At 45.1% G+C, this 22,960-nt stretch overlaps 1 protein-coding gene across 1 annotated transcript in view; it reads right to left on the bottom strand.

The window, feature by feature from the left end:
* Window positions 1-22,960, bottom strand: part of LOC120918957 (myosin-1B-like) — a 43,879-nt gene that overhangs the window by 932 nt on the left and 19,987 nt on the right. Inside the window, exons 23-39 of the mRNA XM_040330875.1 lie at window positions 22,680-22,922; window positions 20,538-20,714; window positions 20,300-20,445; window positions 11,113-11,203; window positions 10,639-11,028; window positions 8,833-8,959; window positions 8,624-8,742; window positions 8,343-8,539; window positions 6,802-6,985; window positions 5,640-5,805; window positions 4,286-4,719; window positions 3,993-4,196; window positions 3,774-3,899; window positions 2,069-2,239; window positions 1,845-1,949; window positions 633-728; window positions 397-528 (exon numbers count right to left, since the gene is read on the bottom strand). Of these exons, the coding sequence (XP_040186809.1) occupies window positions 397-528; window positions 633-728; window positions 1,845-1,949; window positions 2,069-2,239; window positions 3,774-3,899; window positions 3,993-4,196; window positions 4,286-4,719; window positions 5,640-5,805; window positions 6,802-6,985; window positions 8,343-8,539; window positions 8,624-8,742; window positions 8,833-8,959; window positions 10,639-11,028; window positions 11,113-11,203; window positions 20,300-20,445; window positions 20,538-20,714; window positions 22,680-22,922 (3,108 nt within the window). The remainder of the gene's footprint in view (window positions 1-396; window positions 529-632; window positions 729-1,844; window positions 1,950-2,068; window positions 2,240-3,773; window positions 3,900-3,992; window positions 4,197-4,285; window positions 4,720-5,639; window positions 5,806-6,801; window positions 6,986-8,342; window positions 8,540-8,623; window positions 8,743-8,832; window positions 8,960-10,638; window positions 11,029-11,112; window positions 11,204-20,299; window positions 20,446-20,537; window positions 20,715-22,679; window positions 22,923-22,960) is intronic.

Raw genomic sequence — 22,960 nt, 5'->3', positions numbered from 1 at the left:
CCCCAGGGCCCCGGATGGCAACCCCCCCTTTTTTCTATGTATTTTTTTATAAATGTTTATTTTTTTAATTATTTTTTATTAAAGGGCCCAGAGGCTTCTTTTCTCTTTTTATTAAAGGGCCCAGAGGTCCCCAGGTCCCGGATGGCTACCACCCTTTTTTTATAATTTGATTTTGTATATATATATTTTTCTTTATTTCTTCTTTTTTTTTAGAAAGGCCCCCCCCTCGCTTCTCAATTTCAGGTGGCAGCACCCCCCCCCCCCCTGTCCTTTGCTCCAGGGGGCCCATGCCCCCCTTTTCAAAAGGATGGTATTTTCAGGATGAAGATGCTCTATGCATTTATACGCTACATATTCACATATGACTGGAGAACACACAAAGTCTGAAGTCCTCACCTTGATAATTTCCCGGCTCCTGACTCTGAGCTTGTTGACCTGAGACTCTGCAACGTCCGCACGTTCCTCGGCCTCCTCCAGCTCCAGCTGAGTCTTCCTAAATCGGGCAAGGTGGACGGTAGCTTGTTCCTCCTGAAATAATCATAAGCCACTTTTAGAATTTGTCTCTTCTCTGTGTTTTTTAGTACGTATCGGTGAGCATCAAAACAATTGTAGACTAGTCTCAGTATACTTACAACTTCCTCTGATTGTCTCTTGTAAGACTTGACTTTCATCTGCAGCTTGTCAACCAAATCTTGGAGCCTCAATACGTTCTTCCTGTCTTCTTCAGACTGTAATATGTTAGATACAATTAGACATTTTAGGAAGTGAACTAATTTGCATGCTAAACAGTGGTGTATTTGTGCTGCCCTAGGTCTGACTAAACTTGTGCACCCCCTAATTTAAATTTGACCCACCCCTTCCTGTCAAGGCCACACCCCTTGCTGTTTAAGACCTGCCCTGAACATTTTGAGTGGGGACACTAGTTCTGAGGGCCTGGGGGAGGCAATGGAGTCCCTTAATTTGCATAGATTTCCTCCCACTTCCTGTTTGGCTACGGGGCAGGAAGTGAAGGGAAATCTCTGCAACGGGACAGGGACGGCAAAAAATAAACTGACCGGGACTATAACCCTCCCTTACTCCATCCAAAAATGAAACAATGTTCCTATAGTTCCTACTTTAGGCACAAATTTCTGATAATTTTATGGAGAGGACTAAGAAGATATAACCATGCCAATGGTGCAGCAGAAAATACATAGCACAATGAGGAAGGTTTGTGGTCCAGGATGATATGACAGTCAAAATTAGAAGCCCCCCCCCCCCAAAGTTGCTGAATACTGGCCGCCCACATACCGGAAGCAGTGCGGCCACTTTGTAGGACTAATTTACCTCTCTGGCCAAAAAAATACATAGCACAATGAGGAAGGTTTGTGGTCAAGGATGATAGGGCAGTCAAAATTAGAAGCAAAGCTCCCCCCCCCCCCACACAGTTGCAGAATGTCGTCCGCCCACATGCCGGAAGCAGTGCGGCCACTTTATGGGGGCGCTAGACTAATTTGCCTCTCTGCCCAGTCCGCCCCATAAGACTGGCGCTACTCTAACAGTGTAGCCCAAGCTGGCGGGGTCTCTTTCGGTGCTGCCCTAGGCCTGGGCCTTGTTGGCCTAGGCCAGGATACAGCGTCGATTCTAAATTTAACCAGATGTTTGTAGGAAAGCCAGGCAATAAAATTTATTTGACTTCTGGATTCTTTGAAATTTTGTGTTAGGAAAAAAACAATGTGTTCCAGAAATCACTTTTTCCCTCCAACTAAATTGTGTTTATAGTGTACTGTATGTTCTCTTGTTATCTACTTCAGTCTGTAAGTTTCCCACCAACTTATCAATATCTGGTGATTAATTCTACAAACCTGGTATGACAGCTCCTTGACTCTCCTCTCGTACTTGCGCACGCCTTTGATGGCGTCTGAGCTTCTCCTCTGTTCAGCATCAAGTTCATTTTCCAACTCACGTACCTGTAGAGTAGCGTGAAATTGAGTTTTAGGTCTAAATTATAATACAATTACCAGTTTTTACCTTCCGTCAATAATAAAATATTGGTTCTTACAGGAACAAGTCATTTAAGAAAACTTACTCTGGCCTCCAGTTTCTGGAGTTGCTTCTTGCCACCTTTCAAGGCCAGCTGCTCAGCCTCATCCAGACGATGTTGAAGGTCCTTCACTGACTGTTCAAGGTTCTTCTTCATCCTCTCAAGGTGAGCGCTGGTGTCCTGTTCTTTCTTCAGCTCTTCGGCCATCATGGCAGCCTATGTATTTAATACATTTGAATTACAAGGACAAAATGTTAACTATTTAACCACTTCAGCCCCGGACCATTTCGCTGGCGAAAGACCAGAGCATTTTTTGCGATTCGGCACTGCGTCGCTTTAACTGACAATTGTGCGGCCGTGCGACGTGGCTCCCAAACAAAATTGAGGTCCATTTTTTTCCCCACAAGTAGAGCTTTCTTTTGGAGGAAAAAAATAAAACCGAAGGTGATCAAATAGATCACCTTCGGTTTTATTTTTTTGCGCTATAAACAAAAATAGAGCGACAATTTGGAAAAAAATGCAATATTTTTTACTGTTTGCTCTTATCCCCAAAAAATATCAGTTTAGGCCGATACATATTCTTCTACATATTTTTGGTAAAAAAAAATCGCAATATGCGTTTATTGAATGGTTTGCGCAAAAGTTATAGCATCCACAAAATAGGGGATAGTTTTATAGCATTTTTATTAATATTTTTTTTTTTTTTACTAGTAATGGTGGCGATCAGCGATTTTTATCGTGACTGCAACATTATGGCGGACACTTTTGACACCATTTTGGGACCATTGTCATTTATACATCGATCAGTGCTATAAAAATGCACTGATTACTGTATAAATTTCATTGGCAGTGAATGGGGTTAACCTGTAGGGGGCGCGGAAGGGGTTAAGTGTCTCCTAGGGAGTGATTCTAACTGTTAGGCCGCGTACACACGGTCGAACATGTCCGCTGAAACTGGTCCGCGGACATGTCCGACCGTGTGTACGGCCTAGCGGACAGGTTTCCAGCGGACAAAAGTTTCTTAGCAAGCTAAGAAACTTGTCCACTGGAAACATGTCCGTCGGACATGTCCGATGGTTAGTACACCTAATCGGACATGTCCGCTGGTTATGACGTGTAACCAGCGTCCCGAAATCCCGCGCATGCGTCGAATTGATTCCGGGGGGGGGTGGCTGTGTTAGTTTCATTCCGGGACACTGTTTTGTCCTGGAATTAATGTGCCCGGGACAGACCTGCAAAATGCGGGACTGTCCCGGGCAATCCGGGACACGTGGTCATCCTAATATGTATAGGAGCCGGTCGGGAACCGGTTAAGTGTTAGGCCTCGTACACACGACCGAACATGTCTGCTGAAACTGGTCTGCGGACCATTTTCCAGCGGACATTTGTCCAGCCGACCGTTTTCCGGCGGACAAAAATGTCTTAGCATGCTAAAAAACTTGTCCGCTGGAACGATGTCCGCCGGACATGTCCGATGGTCAGTATGACCGATCGGACATGTCCGCTGGCCCGAGAACCCGTGCATGACGTCGAAGTGATTCGACGCATGCGTGAAAGGATTTAACTTCCGGGTTCGCGCAACGTCGCGCGTCATCGTCGCCGTCACGTCGCCTTCATGTCGTCGTCGCGTATTCTGTCCGCGCGGATTTTGGTTTGATGGTGTGTACAACCATCAGACCAAAATCTCCGAGCGGACATGTCCCCTCGTGTGTACGAGGCCTTATGTCTGTTTTTGTCCTGTAAGACTTACATCAGTGATTGCTTTCTTTGCTTTTTCATCTGCATTCCTGGACTCTTGAATGGCTTCTTCCATTTCAGATTGCAATTGTGAGACATCAGATTCAAGCTTCTTCTTTGTGTTGATGAGGCTGGTGTTCTGAAGGAAGAAAAAAAATAACAAGCAATTATCACATCTATCACTGTGGATAAAGACTAAAACAAAAAGGTCCAAGGAACCTATGTTCCTCACCTGGGTGTGTAGAAGTTGGACGCGCTCTGTGACGTCGAGCAGCTCTTGCTCAGCCACCTTACGTGCGCGATCCGTCTGTTCCAGGGCAGACCTCATCTCTTCAATTTCTGCAGTCAAGAGATTGCCTCGTCTTTCAGAAATAGCCAGCTGTTCTTTAAGATCTTCGATTCCTCTAAGAGCATCATCAAGATGCAGTTGGGCATCCTAAGTAGGTACAATGTGAAAGGTTAGCCAACTGGAATACCTTATAGTTTCATTTAATTCAGGCCAACTAGAATCTTCAGTAACTGTACCTTAAATTGTGCCTGAACATTCCTAAGTTGCTTTTGGGCCTCAGCTGCCTGTCGGTTGGCATGGCTGAGTTGGATCTCCATCTCATTGAGATCTCCCTCCATCTTCTTCTTCAGTCTCAGAGCATCATTCCTGCTTCTGATCTCAGAATCCAAAGAGCTCTGCAAGGATTCCAGGGCTCTTTGGCTGTTCCTCTTAATCTGGTCGATCTCTTCATCTTTTTCAGCTATTTTCCTGTCAATGTCGGATTTAACCTGGGTCAGTTCAAGTTGTACGCGCAGAATTTTGGCCTCTTCATGCTCCAGAGATGCCTCTGCTTCTTCAAGAGCTGCTTGGAAGTCAGACCTCTCCTGTTCAACCTGTTTCTTGGCCTTTTCCAACTCGTGAATGGTCTTACTTGATTCTGAAATCTGTTCCGTCAGGTCTGAAATCTCCTCTGAAGAAAGGATTTTTGAAACACAAAATTAGATTCAACAAGCGTGTAACTTCAGAAATGATGTGAACTACAGTATTTATCGGCGTATAACACGCACAGGCGTATAACACGCACCCTAACTTTAAGGCCCCGTACAGACGAGTGGACAGTCCGTTGAAAACAGGCATGTCCGCTTGGAGATTTCGGTCTAATGGCTGTACACACCATCAAACCGAAATCCGCGCGGACAGACAGCGCGGTGACGTTGACGCCGCCACGTCACCAAACCAGGAAGTAAAATACTTCCACGCATACGTCGAATCCATTTGACGCATGCGGGAGATATCTGTCCGCTGGTTAGGTGTACTAACCAGCGGACATGTCCGCCGGACAGCTTTCCAGCGGACATGTTTCTTAGCATGCTAAGAAACATTTGTCCGCTGGAAATCTGTCTGCTAGCCTGTACACACGATCGGATCTGTCCGCTGACACTGGTCCGCGGACCAGTTTCAGCGGACATGTCCGGTCGTGTGTACGAGGGCTAAGAGTGAAGTTTCAGGAAAAAAACTTTCCAAAGCCCACTGCGTATTACACGCAGGCACAGTTTACACTCTATTTTCAGGGTAAAAAAGTGAGTGTTATACGCCAATAAATACGGTACTTAAAAACAGGGCCGATCCTAGGCAGGGTGCACAGGGTGCACTGCACCCAGGCGCCTGCAGAGGTGGGGGCGCCGATTATCTGAGTGTTATACTAGGGTGACCAGACATCCCCAGTGTCCGGTGACAGTCCCCGGATTGAGGACACTCTCCTTGTCCGTTTTAGGGGAGCATCTCTGTGTTTGAGTCATTGCCATAGAAACATTTGTAAAGGGGAGTGGTTGGTAAGATGACCACGCCCATGTGGGGGCGCTACACTTTAAAAAAAAAGTATATGCTTACGTTGAAGGTTCTTGTTTTCTCTCTTGATGGTCTCCAATTGGTCTAATGCCTCTTCATATGAATTCTTCATCTTGAAAATTTCAGTGCTTAAAGACCTGCATTCTTTCTGAGAAGCTTCCAATTCAGCCTGACTCTCCTCATACTTCTGTTTCCATTCAGCCAGCACCTGTTGCAATAAGAAAATGGAACATATTTTTAGTTATAACCCGAGTATTGATTGTAATAACCTCTTAAAGCGGAGTTCCACCCACTTTTTAAACTAGTTCCTTAGACCCCTTTCACATTGAGGTGCTTTGCAGGCGCTATAGCGTTAAAAACAGCGCTTGCAAAGTGCCCTGAAAGAGCAGCTCCGTTCACTCCAGTGTGAAAGCCTGAGGGCTTTCACACTGGAGCGGTGCGCTGGCTTGGCAGCGCGTCAAAAAAGTCCTTCCAGCAGCTCCTAAAGCGCCCCTGCCCAATGAAATCAATGGGCAGCACCGCCGGCAAAGCACCGCTGTAGCGCTTTTGACCCTTTTCCGTCCGCTAGCGGGGGTTAAAAGCGCACTTTCGGCCGCAAAAATTACGGTAAAACGCTGCTAAAAATAGCAGCGTTTTACCGCCAACGCCAGGGCGCTTTCAGTGTGAAAGCAGTCTAAAGGAAAGCCTACTCCTCCACCACTAGGTTTTGGCTATTGTTTTTTTTTCTATTGCTCCTTCCTACCTTTATTGAAGTACCTTGTGTACTTCTGCCCCAGCATCACCCCGGCCCAGGGCGTCATTTCCTGTACTTCACCCGCTGCCTTCTGGGACCTGTGTGTGTCCCAGAACATGTCGGGGCCATTCAGGAAGTGCCGCGCGACCTCGCGCATTGCGCAGTAGGAAACCGGCGTTGAAGCCTGAAGGCTCCACTGCCGATTTCCCTTAGTTAAAATGGTGGCGGCTGCACCCGATCCGATGGACAGATCGGCCTGGGGGGGGGGGGCACATTATGGGCTCCCTGGACAGGTAAGTGTACTTATTAAAAGTCAGCAGCTACAGTGTTTGTAGCTGCTGACTTTAAAAAAAAATTGAAATTGCGGGTGGAACACCGCTTTAACATTTAAATCATTTGAACCATTGTCAGAATCATTCCTTGATAATCATCGGGCACAACTTAAAGGAATCTTCTATATCAAAGACAAACCCTATCAAAGTTCTTCTGTTTCTTATCCAGAGCGGCACATGCTGAATTGGAACGTTCTACATCCACCATGAGATCCTCCACTTCATTTTGAAGTCTCTGTTTGGTCTTTTCCAGAGAGGAACATTTGGAATTGACTGCCTCAATTTGTTCTTCAGCATCCTGGAGGCGCTGCGCCAGCTTCTTCCTGTAATGCAGATTATAGTAAGTTACATCGGAGTTTCGCAACCTTTTTTCAGTTAAGGCACCCTTTAAAATTATAGACAACCTCAAGGCACCCTTTAAAATTATGGACAGTCTCAAGTAGGGGTGCAACGGATCAAAAAACTCACGGTTCGGATCGTTCCTCGGATCAGGAGTCACGGATCGGATCATTTTTCGGATCGGCAAAAAAAAAAAAAAATCTCCCCCACTGTAATATACACATCTCCCCCCCCCCCCCACTGTAATATACACATCTCCCCCCCACCAACTATAGTACCCCCTCTGTGCAGACACCCCCCCTCCTCTCAGTACAGAGACCCCCCCTCCTCTCAGTACAAGAGACCCCCCTCCTCTCAGGGCCAGAGACCCCCCCTCCACTCAGTACAAGAGACCCCCCCTCCTCTCAGGGCAAGAGACCCTCCCTCCCCTCAGGGCAATAGACCCCCCCCCCGGGCAGTACAGACACTCCCAGCGTGTGTCCCACGAGTGCAGGCTTCTCCTCTGTGGGTGTAAACAGAGAAGGGCCGCTGCCGGGTGTACCAAGATGGCAGCGGCTCTGGAGCTAGGCCAAAGCCGCGGCCTTTCCTAATGTTATTCCTGCGGCTCCGGGGCTAGGCCGAAGCCGCAGCCTTTCCTAGCGTTATGGCCGCGGCTCTGGAGGTAGGCCGAAGCCGCGGCCATAGCTCTGGAGCCGCGGCCATAACATTAGGAAAGGCCGCGGCTTCGGCCTAGCTCCGGAGCCGCGGCAATCCGCGGATCACAGTGTGTTCCGATCCGAAGGGGGTGACCCGTTCGGATCACGGATCATCTGTGATCCGTTGCACCCCTAGTCTCAAGGCACCCCATACTAAAATGTTAAAAACTATTCTAATAGCTTTAAATAATGCAGCCACATCAGGGGTGGACTGACCATTCGGGCACTGCCCGAGGGCCCCATGTCACTAGTGGGGGGCCCCATCAGGGTTTCCAGCCTCAGTAAAACCAGGTACAATATGTAAAAATCTGTGTTTTCAAAAAAATCCCAAGATTATAGCTGCCCCGCCTCTCCAGTCCTCACTGGTCCCTGTTGTCTTCTGGCACCTGTGTGTCTCCCAGAAGACAGCGGGGGGAGGACAGTGTAGGCGCCGGACATGGCATATGTCACTGCGATCACCGCGGTGATCTATGCCAGAAAGTGGGAGCAAATACCTATATTACACAGGTATCTGCTCCCCCCTGAAAGGTGCCAAATTTGACACCGGAGGGGGGGGGGGGGGATTCCAAAAATTTGAAGTTCCATTTTTGGGTGGAACTCTACTTTAAGATTTAAAACTGTAGTAGGAAAGAACTAGGACACCTACTTGGCGTCTTCAAGTTCCTCTGTGCGCTGAATGGCATCTGTCTCATATTTTGTCCTCCACTGAGCGACTTCACTGTTGGCCTTGGACAATGAGCGTTGAAGCTCAGACTTAGCTTCCTGTTCCTCTTCATATTGCTCCCTGAGCAAATCACAGTCATGGCGAGAAGACTGAAGAGCATGAGCGAGGGCATTCTTGGCCTATAGGAGTATAACATAGCAAGGCTTGTGAGTGCCACTCTCATTTACAAGGCAGAGAACATTTCAGTAAAGATTATCTCGTACCTTTGCCTCTTCCTCAAGCTGCCTCTTCAACTCTTCAACTTGTTGGGTGAAGGCCTGTTTGCCTCTGGAGAGTTGAGAGACCAAGGACTCTTTTTCTTCTACCTGGCGACAGTATTCACCTGTTTGGAGAGATAAATAATAATAAAATTGGTATGGCGCTTCTCTGTGTGACAACTATTGCAGAAAAATGTTTCAAGGCAGATAAATACCAGACTCTGTTTGAAGGCGAGCTCTTTGGGCACTTAAGTCATTAATCACTCTCATATGTTCTTCCTCTTTGGTTTTGATCTCAGAATATTGGTCCTCTAGGGTTCGGCACATCTTCTCCAAGTTTGCCTATTAGGAAAACCAAGTACATTTTTAGTACAGGGTATCAACGAATTAATAAAAACGAAGCTCCGTTATCAATTTGTGATTTCGTTGTGCTTTTTGAATCGTAGATTTGCCAGTTTTCGACTCCTTCGCGCCCTTAGGACGTACCGGTACATCCATAGGTTGAAGTAGTTAAACCAGGATAATGACTGCAGCTCTAGCCATGATCTCAATATCAAAATTTGCGGCCGTCCATGGGCTTTCATGTAGTGATCCGAGTGGCTCTGCAGCCACCCAATCGCTTCTACAGGGCACAGAAGGGGGGCCCACTCCCTCCATTGCCTTTACCGGGCTCTCCGGTGCGATCGGGTAGCCTGGAACCACTGCAATCTCCCTGTCCACCTGCTAGAAGAGGAAAGGCATCCCAGTCTTAGTCCGTAGGGTTCAATATTGACTTGGCCCACCCTTTGCAGCTATAACGGCTTCATCTCTTCTGGGAAGGCCGTCCACAAGGTTTAGGAGTGTGTCTATAGGAATGTTTGACCATTCTTCCAGAAGAGCATTTGTAACGCCAGGCACTGATGTTGAATGAGAAGGCTTGGCCTTGCAGTCTCCGCTCTAATTCATCCCAAAGGTGTTCTATAGAGTTGTTCAGAAGAGTTGCTGTTAAGAATAAGCTGTTATAGCTGCAAAGGGTGGGCCAACTCAATATTGAACCCTACGGAGTAAGACTGGGATGCCATTAAAGTTCATGTGCGTGTAAAGGCAGGCGTCCCAATACTTTAAAAAATAATGGCCCGGATTCTCGTAGCACTTACGCCGACGTATCTATAGATGCGTCGCGTAAGTGTAAATGTGTGCCGTTGTATCTATGCGCCGTACCCATAGACCTAGATACGCCTGAAAATAGGCTTCCTCCGACCGACGTAACTTTCCTACGCCGGCGTATCTTGGGCGCATATTCACGCTGGCCGCCTCATTGCAAATATGCAAATGAGTGAGATACGCCGATTCACGAACGTACTTGCGCCCGGCTCTTTAATATACATGGTTTACGTAAGTCGTACGTCCGGCGTAAAGTTAAGCCACATAAAGCAGGTGTAAGTCATGTGAAGGTATGGACCAGGGAACAGCAGTTGTATTTTACGTTGTTTATGTATTAGTACGTGAATGGGGCTGGGCGTAGGTTATGTTCACGTCGTAGGCATTGAGCCGTCGTATCTTAGGGAGTATATTCGACGTGATTCTGAGCATGCGCGCGCATGCGCCGTTCGTTCGGACCATCATTTGCATGGGGCCACGCTTCATTTAAATGTATCACGCCCACCTTCCACCTACTTTGAATTAGGCGGGCTTACGCCAACGAATTTACGTTACGCCGGCGCAACGTTGGGAGCATTTGCATTGTGAATTGGGTGCTTGCCTCTCTGCTTTACGTCGGCGTATTGCATATGAGATGCGCTACGCCTGCCTAAAAATGCGCCGATCTACCTGAATCCGGCCTATAGTGTATATAATATATATATATTTATGGCCTTGGCACATAGATCTCCCTGCCGGCACAGTGAAAGAGAAGTGCGTAAGATTACTATCCAAGTAACCTTTTTTTGTTTCCTCTCCCATCTCATTGCTAACATACTTTTCCTCATATGGTATACAGAATGTCATACCTGAAATAAAAAAGAAACCAAGCTTGCACTTACTTTTGATTTAGAGACAGTCTCCATGTTGCTGGCGAGGTCGTCTATCTCCATCTTCATCTCACTCTTCTCCTTTTCCAATTTCTGTTTGACCCTCTGAAGGTTGTCAACCTGTTCACTGAACTCTGCCATGCTATCAGCGTGCTTCTTCCGGAAAGTGGCAGCGGTGGCTTCGTGCTGCAAGGTGGCCTCCTCCAGGTCACGTCTCATCTTCTGGAATTCCGCCTCACGTTTCTTGTTCATCTCAATCTGAGCAGATGTTGCCCCTCCGGCTTCCTCCAGACGCTCGCTGATCTCTTCGAGCTCTCTGGAGTAGTCGGAGCGTTGTTTCTCAGCCTTGGCACGAGATGCACGCTCTGCCTCAATTTCTTCTTCAAGTTCCTCAATGCGGGCCTAAAGTTCACATAAGTTATTATTTTCCTGTATAGTTTTGATAACAGAAACACTAAATTATTTGTATCATGCTCTTCAAGTTACCTGAAGTTCCTTAATCTTTTTCTGCAGCTGTGCACCCAAGGCCTGTTCATCTTCAATCCTGCTCTGGAATTGGCTGATTTCAAAATCCTTCCTGTTTAAGCAAAAGTGTAATAGAGTTAAATACCTTCATCTATGGCAGTGAACTGCAGCTCTTTGACTGCCTATATCCAGCCCTTGAGGCACTATTACTCCCACTGACACCAACAAGAAGGCACAATTCCTCCCACTGACACCAATAATGGGACACTATTCCTTTCACTTGCACCAACAATGGGATGATGGGACACTATTTCCTCCCCTGATACCAATGATGAGGCACCATTCCTCCCACTGACACCATTGATGGGACACTATTCCTCCCACTGACACCAATGACCGAACACTATTCCTCTCACTGACACCAATGATGGAACACTATTCCTCCCACTGACACCAATGATGGGACACTATTCCTCTCACTGACACCAATGATGGAACACTATTCCTCTCACTGACACCAATGATGGGACACTATTCCTCTCACTGACACCAATGATGGAACTCTATTCTTCTCACTGACACCAATGATGGAACACTATTCCTCTCCAGGCGTCAAGTCCTGGGGAAAAAAGTGTGGGAACTCCCACCCAAGATCCACTCCCCCACCAAAAAAAAAAAAATGATACGCTCATATGCATAATTACTAAACCGCATGTTCTTTCTAAATCCCGCGATAACTCGCGGCAGACCTCCGCAATGTCTCCTGGGAACAATGACAAAAGCTCCCAGGAGACATTACGGCATCGAGGACGTGACAGAATACCCGCACACTACCTGATGAATCCATATATAGGAAGCGGGCAGTAACATAAAGGATTACTAAGGTTCGCCTGCCCCTGACAGTGACTCGAGCTGGGCATCGCTGCTTAGTGAAGGATTGGCTTGGGCGGCTCGGCTGCTCTCGGCTGCTCTAGTCCTGCAAAGGGAACTGCGTTCCTGCTGTGAAAAAAGTGCAGGAACTCCGTTCCCACGCATTCCCGCAGGACTTGAGCCCTGTTCCTCTCACTGACACCAATGATGGTACACTATTCTTCTCACTGACACCAATGATGGGACACTATTCCTCTCACTGACACCAATGATGGAACACTATTCCTCTCACTGACACCAATGACGGGGCACGAATCCTTCCCCTGATACCAATGATGAGGCACAATTCCTCCCACTAATACCAATAATAGGGCATTATTCCTCCCACTGACAATAATGATGAAACACCAATGATGGGGCACTATTTCTCCCACTGTAATGCAGGGCACAGGCCGCCCACCGAATCCATGCGTCCGGCTCCCTAATCTACATGCGGGGCGCCGAACGCATGGATTACAATGTTTTTTTTTTCTTTTTTTTTTAAAAGCACATGATTAGAGCCAGAAATTCGAATAAGCTTCAAAAAAAGGGTGGGCTCAGGGCGCAGAGCACTGTGCCCCGAGCCCACCCAGTTGTGTGACAAAAGCGAATTAATATTTGCTATTGTCTTCCTGATTCTCCTCCCGACTAATCAGGAGACCTGTCCTGAGACCTGTCACCCAATTGGCCAGGAGGAGAAGCGATCCTATTGGCTGGCTAGGAGACGCCGCCTGCCACCCGGAGGAAGTGCTGGCTGCCCATGACCTAGATGGGGTAAGTGCAGAGCTTGGGACTGACCGGGGGGGGTGGGGATGCCTGTGACAGACCCGACTCCCAGCGGGCGGATTGTTTGCTGCCCCCCCCCCAATAAATATACCACCAGCTGCAACTGGACACTATTCCTCCCACTGATACCAATTATGGGGGCACAATTCCTCACACTGATACCAATAAGGAGGTACTATTTCTCCCACTAATACCAATAATAGGGCACAATTCCTGCCACTGACATTAACGATCGGACCCAATTCCTCCCACTGACACCAATGATGGGAATTGGGGAACTATTCCTCCCACTCTGTAACGCTATTAGCGTTAATTTATGTACTAGGAGCGCAGCTTTACCTAATATGACAGCTGCGCTCCATTCACAAAGACATCCGCGTCACTTCCGGTACGCGGACGTCTGCGCTCCACGCTGGAACGCGGAAGTGCGTTCCAGTGTGCGGCGCTCGGCGTGCATGGGAGACCGGGCTATTTAAACCTCCAGCACTGGCGACAGGTTGTTGGAATATTCCTGTTGGACCCTGTCGCCACCTGGAGACCCTCCACCAACTCACACCAACCTTGAACTTCACTTTTGGGATACTTGGATCCTGATCTTAGTTGCTATACTAGATAGAAGGACCACCAGCGTTACACCTGTGCTTATTTTCCCAGTCTGGACTACCTCCTAACCGCAAGTATATAGAGTATATTACTGCATATTGGGATTACCATCTACTCCTGTGCAAACAGACCTGGTCCACACTACTTCTTAAACTGCATAAGGATATATAGCATATTACTGCATAAAGGGATTACCATCTACTCCTGTGCAAACAGACCTGGTCCACACTACTTCTTAAACTGCATAAGGATATATAGCATATTACTGCATAAAGGGATTACCATCTACTCCTGTGCAAACAGACCTGGTTCACACTACTTCTTAAACTGCATAAGGATATATAGCATATTACTGCATAAAGGGATTACCATCTACTCCTGTGCAAACAGACCTGGTTCACACTACTTCTTAAACTGCATAAGGATATATAGCATATTACTGCATAAAGGGATTACCATCTACTCCTGTGCAAACAGACCTGGTTCACACTACTTCTTAAACTGCATAATTATATAGAGCATATTATTGCACATTGGGATTACCATCTACTACTATGCAAACTGACCTGGTCCACACTACCTCTTTAACTGCTTGTGTTTAAAGACTATTTTGCCATATAGTTAGTGTTGTTGCCCATAGCCTGGACTACCTTCTTCTCTCTCTTTCAGAAATACATATTAACTATTGAGATACTTGCTCTAAATATATTGAGGTTTTGCTTCTATATGTTATATCAGGAGTGCTAATTTCCTACATGACTCAAGTTCAGTACCTATATATTCAAAAAGCACTTACTAAAGACTTATCCTTGTCATTGCTCTAGACAAAGGTTACTATATAGTTTAACAAGTATTAAACTATTTCTACATGTTTTGCTCCAATCAGAGGATATGATGATATAGACCCCATACTCTTATAGTTCAGTGAGAGTGAGCTGGTGGTTAATTCTGATAGGCCTCTACAGCTGGAGTCTAAACTTGAGACAGAGTGTTCTCAGAATCAGGGTCGTAACATAATATTCCAACCCCTTTAAAAAAAAAAAAAAAAAAAAAAAAGGGAAACATTCAAGATGGATCCAGCTGAACTTGCAAATCATTTAGTTACACTCTCCCAAAGAGTGGATAACCTGACTGCTAACATGAATGAATTGCGTGTTCAGAATGATACCTTACGCAATCTCAATCATGCACAAGCTAGAGACAGACCTGAAGCTAAGGTCTGCCCACCAGAACTTTTTTCTGGTGAAAGGAAGAATTATAAACAATTTATTAGTTCATGTCGTTTGATGTACGAATTACGTCCGCGCACTTATTACTCTGATAGAATAAAGATCCTCACTTTAGTTACCTATCTCAGAGGTGAACCCAGAGTGTGGGCTGATACATACATAGAAGAACATGGAGATCTTTTGGGAGCTTTTGATACTTTCATTAATGAGATGTCTCTCTTATATGAAGATCCTAACAAACAGCTAACAGCTGAAAATTCAATCAGAACCCTCAAACAGGGTAAGAGGCCTGTGGAGGACTTTATTTCAGAATTTAAATGCTGGAGCAGGGAGACCCAATGGTCAGAGATTGCTCTTAGAAATCAATTTCGTTTGGGTTTATCAGAGGCTATGAAGGATGAGCTTGCTCGCGTCGTGCTCCCTGATACTCTAGAAGACCTCATGCACCTATCAGTGACTATCGATCGCCGTCTGCGTGAGAGAAAGGCAGAACGTGCAAATACATACCCAGTCACTTCCTTCAGGAGATTCAGATCGCCTTCAAAAGAGTCTCCAATGGAACTTGGAACTATAAGAGGACCTTTGACTCCAGCAGAAAAGCAACGCCGTAGAGCCAATAATCTATGTCTTTATTGTTCAGCTCCAGACCACATTGTGTCTACCTGTCCTCTACTTAAGAAAAACTCTGAAGGTAAATTTTCCCACATTAATAAATTAGACTCATCCCTTTCCACGTCTAATCGATATATCTTTATCCTTCTTACTCTACAGTGGGATCAAGAAGAGATTTCCATTGAAGCAATGGTCGACAGCGGAGCCTGCGGCAACTTTATAGATTCAAGTATTGTAGAATCAAATAAAATTCCCTGTGTGTTTAAGCAAAATCCAGTGTCACTCACTTTTATTGATGGGTCCAGTTCAACTCATGGTCCTGTTATATCTCAGACATCTCCCCTAAAGGTTACATGTGCCACTGGTCATTCTGAGACCCTCAAATTTGATATTATTTCCTCACCTGTCTTTCCCATTGTTCTAGGCCTCCCATGGTTACTTCTTCATCAGCCTATTTTCTTATGGTCCACCAAATCAATTTCTTTACAGTCTGATTATTGTAAACAGTTCTGTTATTCCCCATGCATCATCTCTTTCTCTGACGCCATTCCACATGACCTACCTGAATATTTACATGATTTCCTTGATGTATTCAGTAAGACTAATGCAGATAAACTTCCTCCACATAGAATTTACGACTGTCCCATAGACCTTATTCCCGACAGTCCTATTCCTACTGCTCGAATCTACCCCCTCTCTCAACCAGAGCTTGTACATTTAAAAGAGTACCTCGATGAGAATCTAAAAAAGGGGTTTATTAGGAACTCCACCTCTTCAGCAAGTGCAGCTCTCTTTTTTGTAAAGAATAAAGATGGTTCACTCCGACCAATCATTGATTATCGTTCCCTCAATAATATCACTGTAAAAAATAGATACCCATTACCACTCATTCCGGAACTCATTGAGCGTCTACAGAACGCCAAGATCTATACAAAACTGGACCTCAGAGGTGCATATAATCTGATCAGAATCCGTTCGGGTGACGAATGGAAAACTGCCTTCAAAACCCGATATGGCCTTTTTGAGTATTGTGTGATGCCTTTTGGTTTGTGTAACGCTCCAGCAACTTTTCAGTGGTTCATTAATGATATTTTTCATGATCTACTTGATATTTGCGTTGTAATTTATTTGGACGACATCTTAATTTATTCTGAGAATCAGGATGAACATCACAAACATGTGCGCTGGGTTCTGGCTAGGCTTAGGACACACTCTTTGTATGCAAAACTTGAAAAGTGTGTATTCAGTCAAACTACTATTTCCTTCTTGGGTTACCAAATTACTCCTAGTGGAGTTCAGATGGATCGATCTAAGGTAGATTGTATTCTGTCCTGGCCTGCACCACAAACTAGGAAAGCTCTTCAGAGATTTCTCGGTTTTTCAAATTACTACAGAAAGTTCATAAAGAACTTTTCAGCTATTGTGAGACCATTAACCAGCTTAACCAGTTCAAAGATACCTTTTGTTTGGAATGATGATGCACAGAAATCTTTTGACACACTCAAGAATAGTTACACTTCTGCTCCTATTCTTCAATTGCCAAATCCATCATACCATTTTACATTAGAAGTAGATGCTTCGCATTTTGCTCTTGGCGCTGTACTCTCCCAACAACCTACATTATCGGAACCACTACATCCAGTTGCCTTTTTTTCCAGGACACTCTCCTCAGCGGAAAAAAATTATCCTATTGGCGAGAAAGAATTACTAGCAATAAGAGATGCTCTCTCTAACTGGAGACATTTGCTGGAGGGTTCAACACATACTATCACCATCCTCACTGATCATCGAAATTTACAACACTTAAAATCTTGCAAAACTCTCTCTGCCCGTCAAGTCAGATGGAGTCTATTTTTCGATAGATTCAATTTTGTTATTTCCTACCTTCCTGGCACTCAAAATACTAAAGCAGACTCTTTGTCTCGTATGCATGAAGAACAAACATTGGAGATTCCACCATTTTCAATTATTCCATCCAATAGGATTCTGGGTACTACTATGACCTTCAATAAATTGCTTATTCAAACCCTCACTAAAGAGAGATCTCATTTACCTATGGGTTTACAACAAGAGTCTAACGGACTATTAACTTTTAACAACAAGATATATGTTCCACCAAAATTGCAACTTATGTTACTAAAACAACTTCATGATGCTCCACTTGCAGGACATCCTGGCATTACTAAGACCCTTCATCTAGTCAAGAGAAATTACTGGTGGCCAAATCTCACAAAGACAGTTCAGGACTATGTTAATTCTTGTCAGACCTGTGCCACCAACAAACATTCTAGAAAACCTCCCTATGGTCTATTAACTTCTATCCCAGTACCAAATAGACCTTGGGACGTTATTTCTATGGATTTCATAGTTGACCTCCCAAGGTCAAATGGAACAAACACCATCATGGTCACAGTTGATGTTTTAACAAAGATGGCCCATTTTGTACCTTTGAAGAGGTTACCAACCTCTCAAGAGACGGCAAAGGCTTTCATATCCAATATTCTTAAACTTCATGGCTTACCATCTCAGATCATTTCAGATAGAGGCTCACAATTCATTTCCAGATTCTGGAAAGCTCTCTGTCAAACGCTACAAATAGATCATCGCATGTCTACCGCCTATCACCCCCAAACTAATGGGCAAACAGAACGGGTAAATCAAACACTGGAACAATATCTGCGCTGTTACTGCACCCACCTCCAAGACGACTGGTTTCATTTACTTCCACATGCAGAATTTGCTTACAACAACGCCTCCAGTTCATCCTCCCAGTTTTCACCTTTTTACGCAAATTATGGTTTTCATCCTAATAATTTACCGTCTACTTTTCCTTCAACTAATGTCCCTGCTGTTCAGAATCTTTTATCAACCATAAAGGATACTCTAGATACTCTCCGTTCTAATCTTGAAGATGCGCAGATTAGACAAAAGAAGTACTACGATTCTCATAGAACAAAACCCCCATCTTATAAGATTGGAGATTTGGTATGGTTATCTACTAGGAATTTACGACTCAAGATTCCTTCTAAGAAACTTGGCCGTCAGTACACGGGACCTTTTCCAATTTCCCACATCATTAACAATAATGCTGTCAGATTAATTCTACCCTCCGATTGGAAGATTCATCCATCCTTCCATGTTTCATTAATTAAACCTTTCAAACCAAACCCTTTTCCAAACAGAGATCCACAACCTCCTCCACCAGTTCAAGTTTTTGGTGAGACTGAATATCAAGTAGAGAAAATTTTGGATTCTAGGAGGAGAGGTTCTTCCATTCAATACTTGATTCGTTGGAAAGGCTATTCTCCCACAGATGATTCCTGGGAATGCTCATCAGATATTCATGCCCCTAGACTTATTAAGCAGTTCCATCACAAATATCCTGATAAACCATCTCCTATTAGGCGCCCCGGATGGGCCCCCTTGAGGAGGGGAGTATGTAACGCTATTAGCGTTAATTTATGTACTAGGAGCGCAGCTTTACCTAATATGACAGCTGCGCTCCATTCACAAAGACATCCGCGTCACTTCCGGTACGCGGACGTCTGCGCTCCACGCTGGAACGCGGAAGTGCGTTCCAGTGTGCGGCGCTCGGCGTGCATGGGAGACCGGGCTATTTAAACCTCCAGCACTGGCGACAGGTTGTTGGAATATTCCTGTTGGACCCTGTCGCCACCTGGAGACCCTCCACCAACTCACACCAACCTTGAACTTCACTTTTGGGATACTTGGATCCTGATCTTAGTTGCTATACTAGATAGAAGGACCACCAGCGTTACACCTGTGCTTATTTTCCCAGTCTGGACTACCTCCTAACCGCAAGTATATAGAGTATATTACTGCATATTGGGATTACCATCTACTCCTGTGCAAACAGACCTGGTCCACACTACTTCTTAAACTGCATAAGGATATATAGCATATTACTGCATAAAGGGATTACCATCTACTCCTGTGCAAACAGACCTGGTCCACACTACTTCTTAAACTGCATAAGGATATATAGCATATTACTGCATAAAGGGATTACCATCTACTCCTGTGCAAACAGACCTGGTTCACACTACTTCTTAAACTGCATAAGGATATATAGCATATTACTGCATAAAGGGATTACCATCTACTCCTGTGCAAACAGACCTGGTTCACACTACTTCTTAAACTGCATAAGGATATATAGCATATTACTGCATAAAGGGATTACCATCTACTCCTGTGCAAACAGACCTGGTTCACACTACTTCTTAAACTGCATAATTATATAGAGCATATTATTGCACATTGGGATTACCATCTACTACTATGCAAACTGACCTGGTCCACACTACCTCTTTAACTGCTTGTGTTTAAAGACTATTTTGCCATATAGTTAGTGTTGTTGCCCATAGCCTGGACTACCTTCTTCTCTCTCTTTCAGAAATACATATTAACTATTGAGATACTTGCTCTAAATATATTGAGGTTTTGCTTCTATATGTTATATCAGGAGTGCTAATTTCCTACATGACTCAAGTTCAGTACCTATATATTCAAAAAGCACTTACTAAAGACTTATCCTTGTCATTGCTCTAGACAAAGGTTACTATATAGTTTAACAAGTATTAAACTATTTCTACATGTTTTGCTCCAATCAGAGGATATGATGATATAGACCCCATACTCTTATAGTTCAGTGAGAGTGAGCTGGTGGTTAATTCTGATAGGCCTCTACAGCTGGAGTCTAAACTTGAGACAGAGTGTTCTCAGAATCAGGGTCGTAACACACTCACACCAATGTGGGACACTATTCCTCCCACTGACACCAATGATGGGACACTATTCCTCCCACTGACACCAATGATGGGACACTATTCCTCCCACTGACACCAATGATGGGACACTATTCCTCCCACTGACACCAATGACGGGACACTATTCCTCCCACTGACACCAATGATAGGACACTATTCCTCCCACTGACACCAATGATGGGGCACTATTCCTCCCACTGACACTAATTATGGGACCCTATTCCTTCCCCTGATACAAATGATGAGGCACGATTTCTCCCACTGACACCAGTGTCTTACTTTTTAACTTTTTCATCCAGTTGTTGCCTGTCATTTTCCAGGTCCATCAAGGACTCCTGAGACAACTTCAAATCACCCTCCAGCTTCCTCTTTGCTCTCTCCATGTCCATGCGGAGCTTCTTTTCTTGCTCAAGAGATCCCTCCAGCTACAATATACAGTTAAATTAATAACTATCTTCCAACTCTATTATTATAGCATGCATAACTGGATTACTTTTTGTCTTTTTTATTTGCTCACATCATCCACTTGCTGCTCCAGCTTGGTCTTAGCTTTAGTCAGGGTGTTGACTTTGTCCTCTTCAGATTGAAGGTCATCCAGGGTCTGTTGGTGGGCTTCCTGAAGAGCTTTCTTCTCCTTGGTCAGCTTGGCAATGTTTTCATCAAGCACGGCCATTTCTTCAGTAAGATTTTTGACCTATGCAGTGCAGGAATGACAAGTTATTATGTAGCTGACATAGGTGTGTGCAGCACATAGCATTAGGGTGTGCACCCCAAAGCTCAAACAGTGGAAGGTGTCAGTAGAGCAGTGGGCGGTGTCAGTAGAGCAGTGGACGGTGTCAGTAGAGCAGTGGATGGTGTCAGTAGAGCAGTGGATGGTGTCATAAGGGCAGAGATTTGTGTCAGTAGAGTAGTGGATGGTTTCAGTCAGTAGGGCAATGGATGGTGTCAGTAGAGCAGTGGATGGTGTCAGTAGGGCAATGGATGGTGTCAGTAGAGAAGTGGATGGTGTCAGTAGAGCAGTGGATGGTGTCAGTAGGGCAATGAATGGTGTCAGTAGAGCAGTGGATGGTGTCAGTAGGGCAGTGGATGGTGTCAGTAGAGCAGTGGACGGTGTCAGTAGAGCAGTGGATGGTGTCAGTAGAGCAGTGGATGGTGTCAGTAGAGCAGTGGACATTGTCAGTAGAGCAGTGGACGGTGTCAGTAGAGCAGTGGACGGTGTCAGTAGAGCAGTGGACGGTGTCAGTATAGCAGTGGACGGCGTCAGTAGAGCAGTGGACGGTGTCAGTAGAGCAGTGGACGGTGTCAGTAGAGCAGTGGACAGTGTCAGTAGAGCACTGGATGGTGTCAGTAGAGTAGTGGATGGTGTCAGTAGAGCAGTGGACGGTGTCAGTAGAGCAGTGGACGGTGTCAGTAGAGCAGTGGATGGTGTCAGTAGAGCAGTGGATGGTGTCAGTAGAGCAGTGGACAGTGTCTGTAGAGAAGTGGACGGTGTCAGTAGAGCAGTGGACGGTGTCAGTAGAGCAGTGGACGGTGTCATAAGGGCAGAGATTTGTGTCAGTAGAGCAGTGAACAGTGTCAGTAGGGCAGTGGACGGTGTCAGTAGAGCAGTGGACGGTGTCATAAGGGCAGAGATTTGTGTCAGTAGAGCAGTAGACAGTGTCATTATTTTTCTTTTTCTTTTTTATTATTATAATTTTTTTTTTTACAAATTTTGTAAGAGAACAAAGAAAAAAGGAGAAGCATTATTTAGTGAAATATCAGGGGGAATATGTGCCGCACAGGTTGAATAACCACCAAATTTTTTTCCCACAAATAGAGCTTTCTTTTGGTGGTTTTTGATCACCTCTGCGTTTTTTATTTTTTGTGCTATAAACAAAGGAAAAGCGACAATTTTGTAAAAAAAAAGCAATATTTTCTACTTTTTGCTATAGTAAATATCCCCAAAAAATATATAAAAAAACAATTTTTTTGCGCAAAAGTTATAGCGGCTACAAAATATGGGATAGATTCATAGCATTTTTATAATTTTTTTGTTTTACTAGTAATGGCGGCGATCTGCGATTTTGACACATTTTTGGGACAATTCACATTTATACAGCGATCCATGCTATAAAAATGCATTGATTACTGTATAAATATGACTGTCAGGGAAGAGATTAACACTAGGGGGCGATCAAGGGGTTAAATGTGTTCCCTAGGGAGTGATTCTAACTGTGGGGGGAGGAGACTGACTGGGGGAGGTGACCGATCGGTGTCCCTATGTACAAGGGACACACCACCTCCTTGACAGGATGTTGATCTGTGTGTTTACACACACAGATCCACGGTCCTGCTCAGTTACTGGTCAATTGTGGGTGCCTGGTGGCCATCATGGCCACGCCCATTGGGTCCCCAGTGACGCGGCAAGCGCGTGCGTGTGCCCCCTAGTGGCTCAGGAAGGCGAAGACGTCATATGATGTCCGGCCAGAATGAGAGCCTCATCGTCCCGCTGTCATAGGGCGGTAGGCTACTGGTTGGCGGTAGGCTACTGGTCAAGGTGTGCCCTGGCACACCCTGTGCTCACGCCTATGGTACTGTAGCTGACATACAAGTTACACTCAGTAAGCAAGTACCAGCGCCACCAATGTACCACGTCACATGTACTGGACTGGTTAAATACCTTGTTTTCCGTGGCATGCTTCTCTTTCTCTACTTTAGCCAGGGTCAACTCAAGATCATCAATGTCCTTTTTCAGCTCAGAACACTCATCTTCAAGTTTCCTCTTCTTTGCTGTAAGCTCTGCATTTGATTCCTCTTCATCTTCTAGCCTCTCGTTAATCTCCTTGATTTTGGCCTCCAGTTGAATCTTGGCTTTGATGAGACCCTCACACCTTTCCTCTGCATCTGCTAGGCCCTCAGATTCCTGGGAAGTACATTTATTTATAGGTATAAATTGCTTAT

This window comes from Rana temporaria, chromosome 12 (assembly GCF_905171775.1).
Source record: "Rana temporaria chromosome 12, aRanTem1.1, whole genome shotgun sequence".
NCBI lineage: Eukaryota > Metazoa > Chordata > Amphibia > Anura > Ranidae > Rana > Rana temporaria.
Note: the sequence above shows the minus strand (reverse complement) of the source record. Positions and strands in the feature narration are given on the sequence as shown.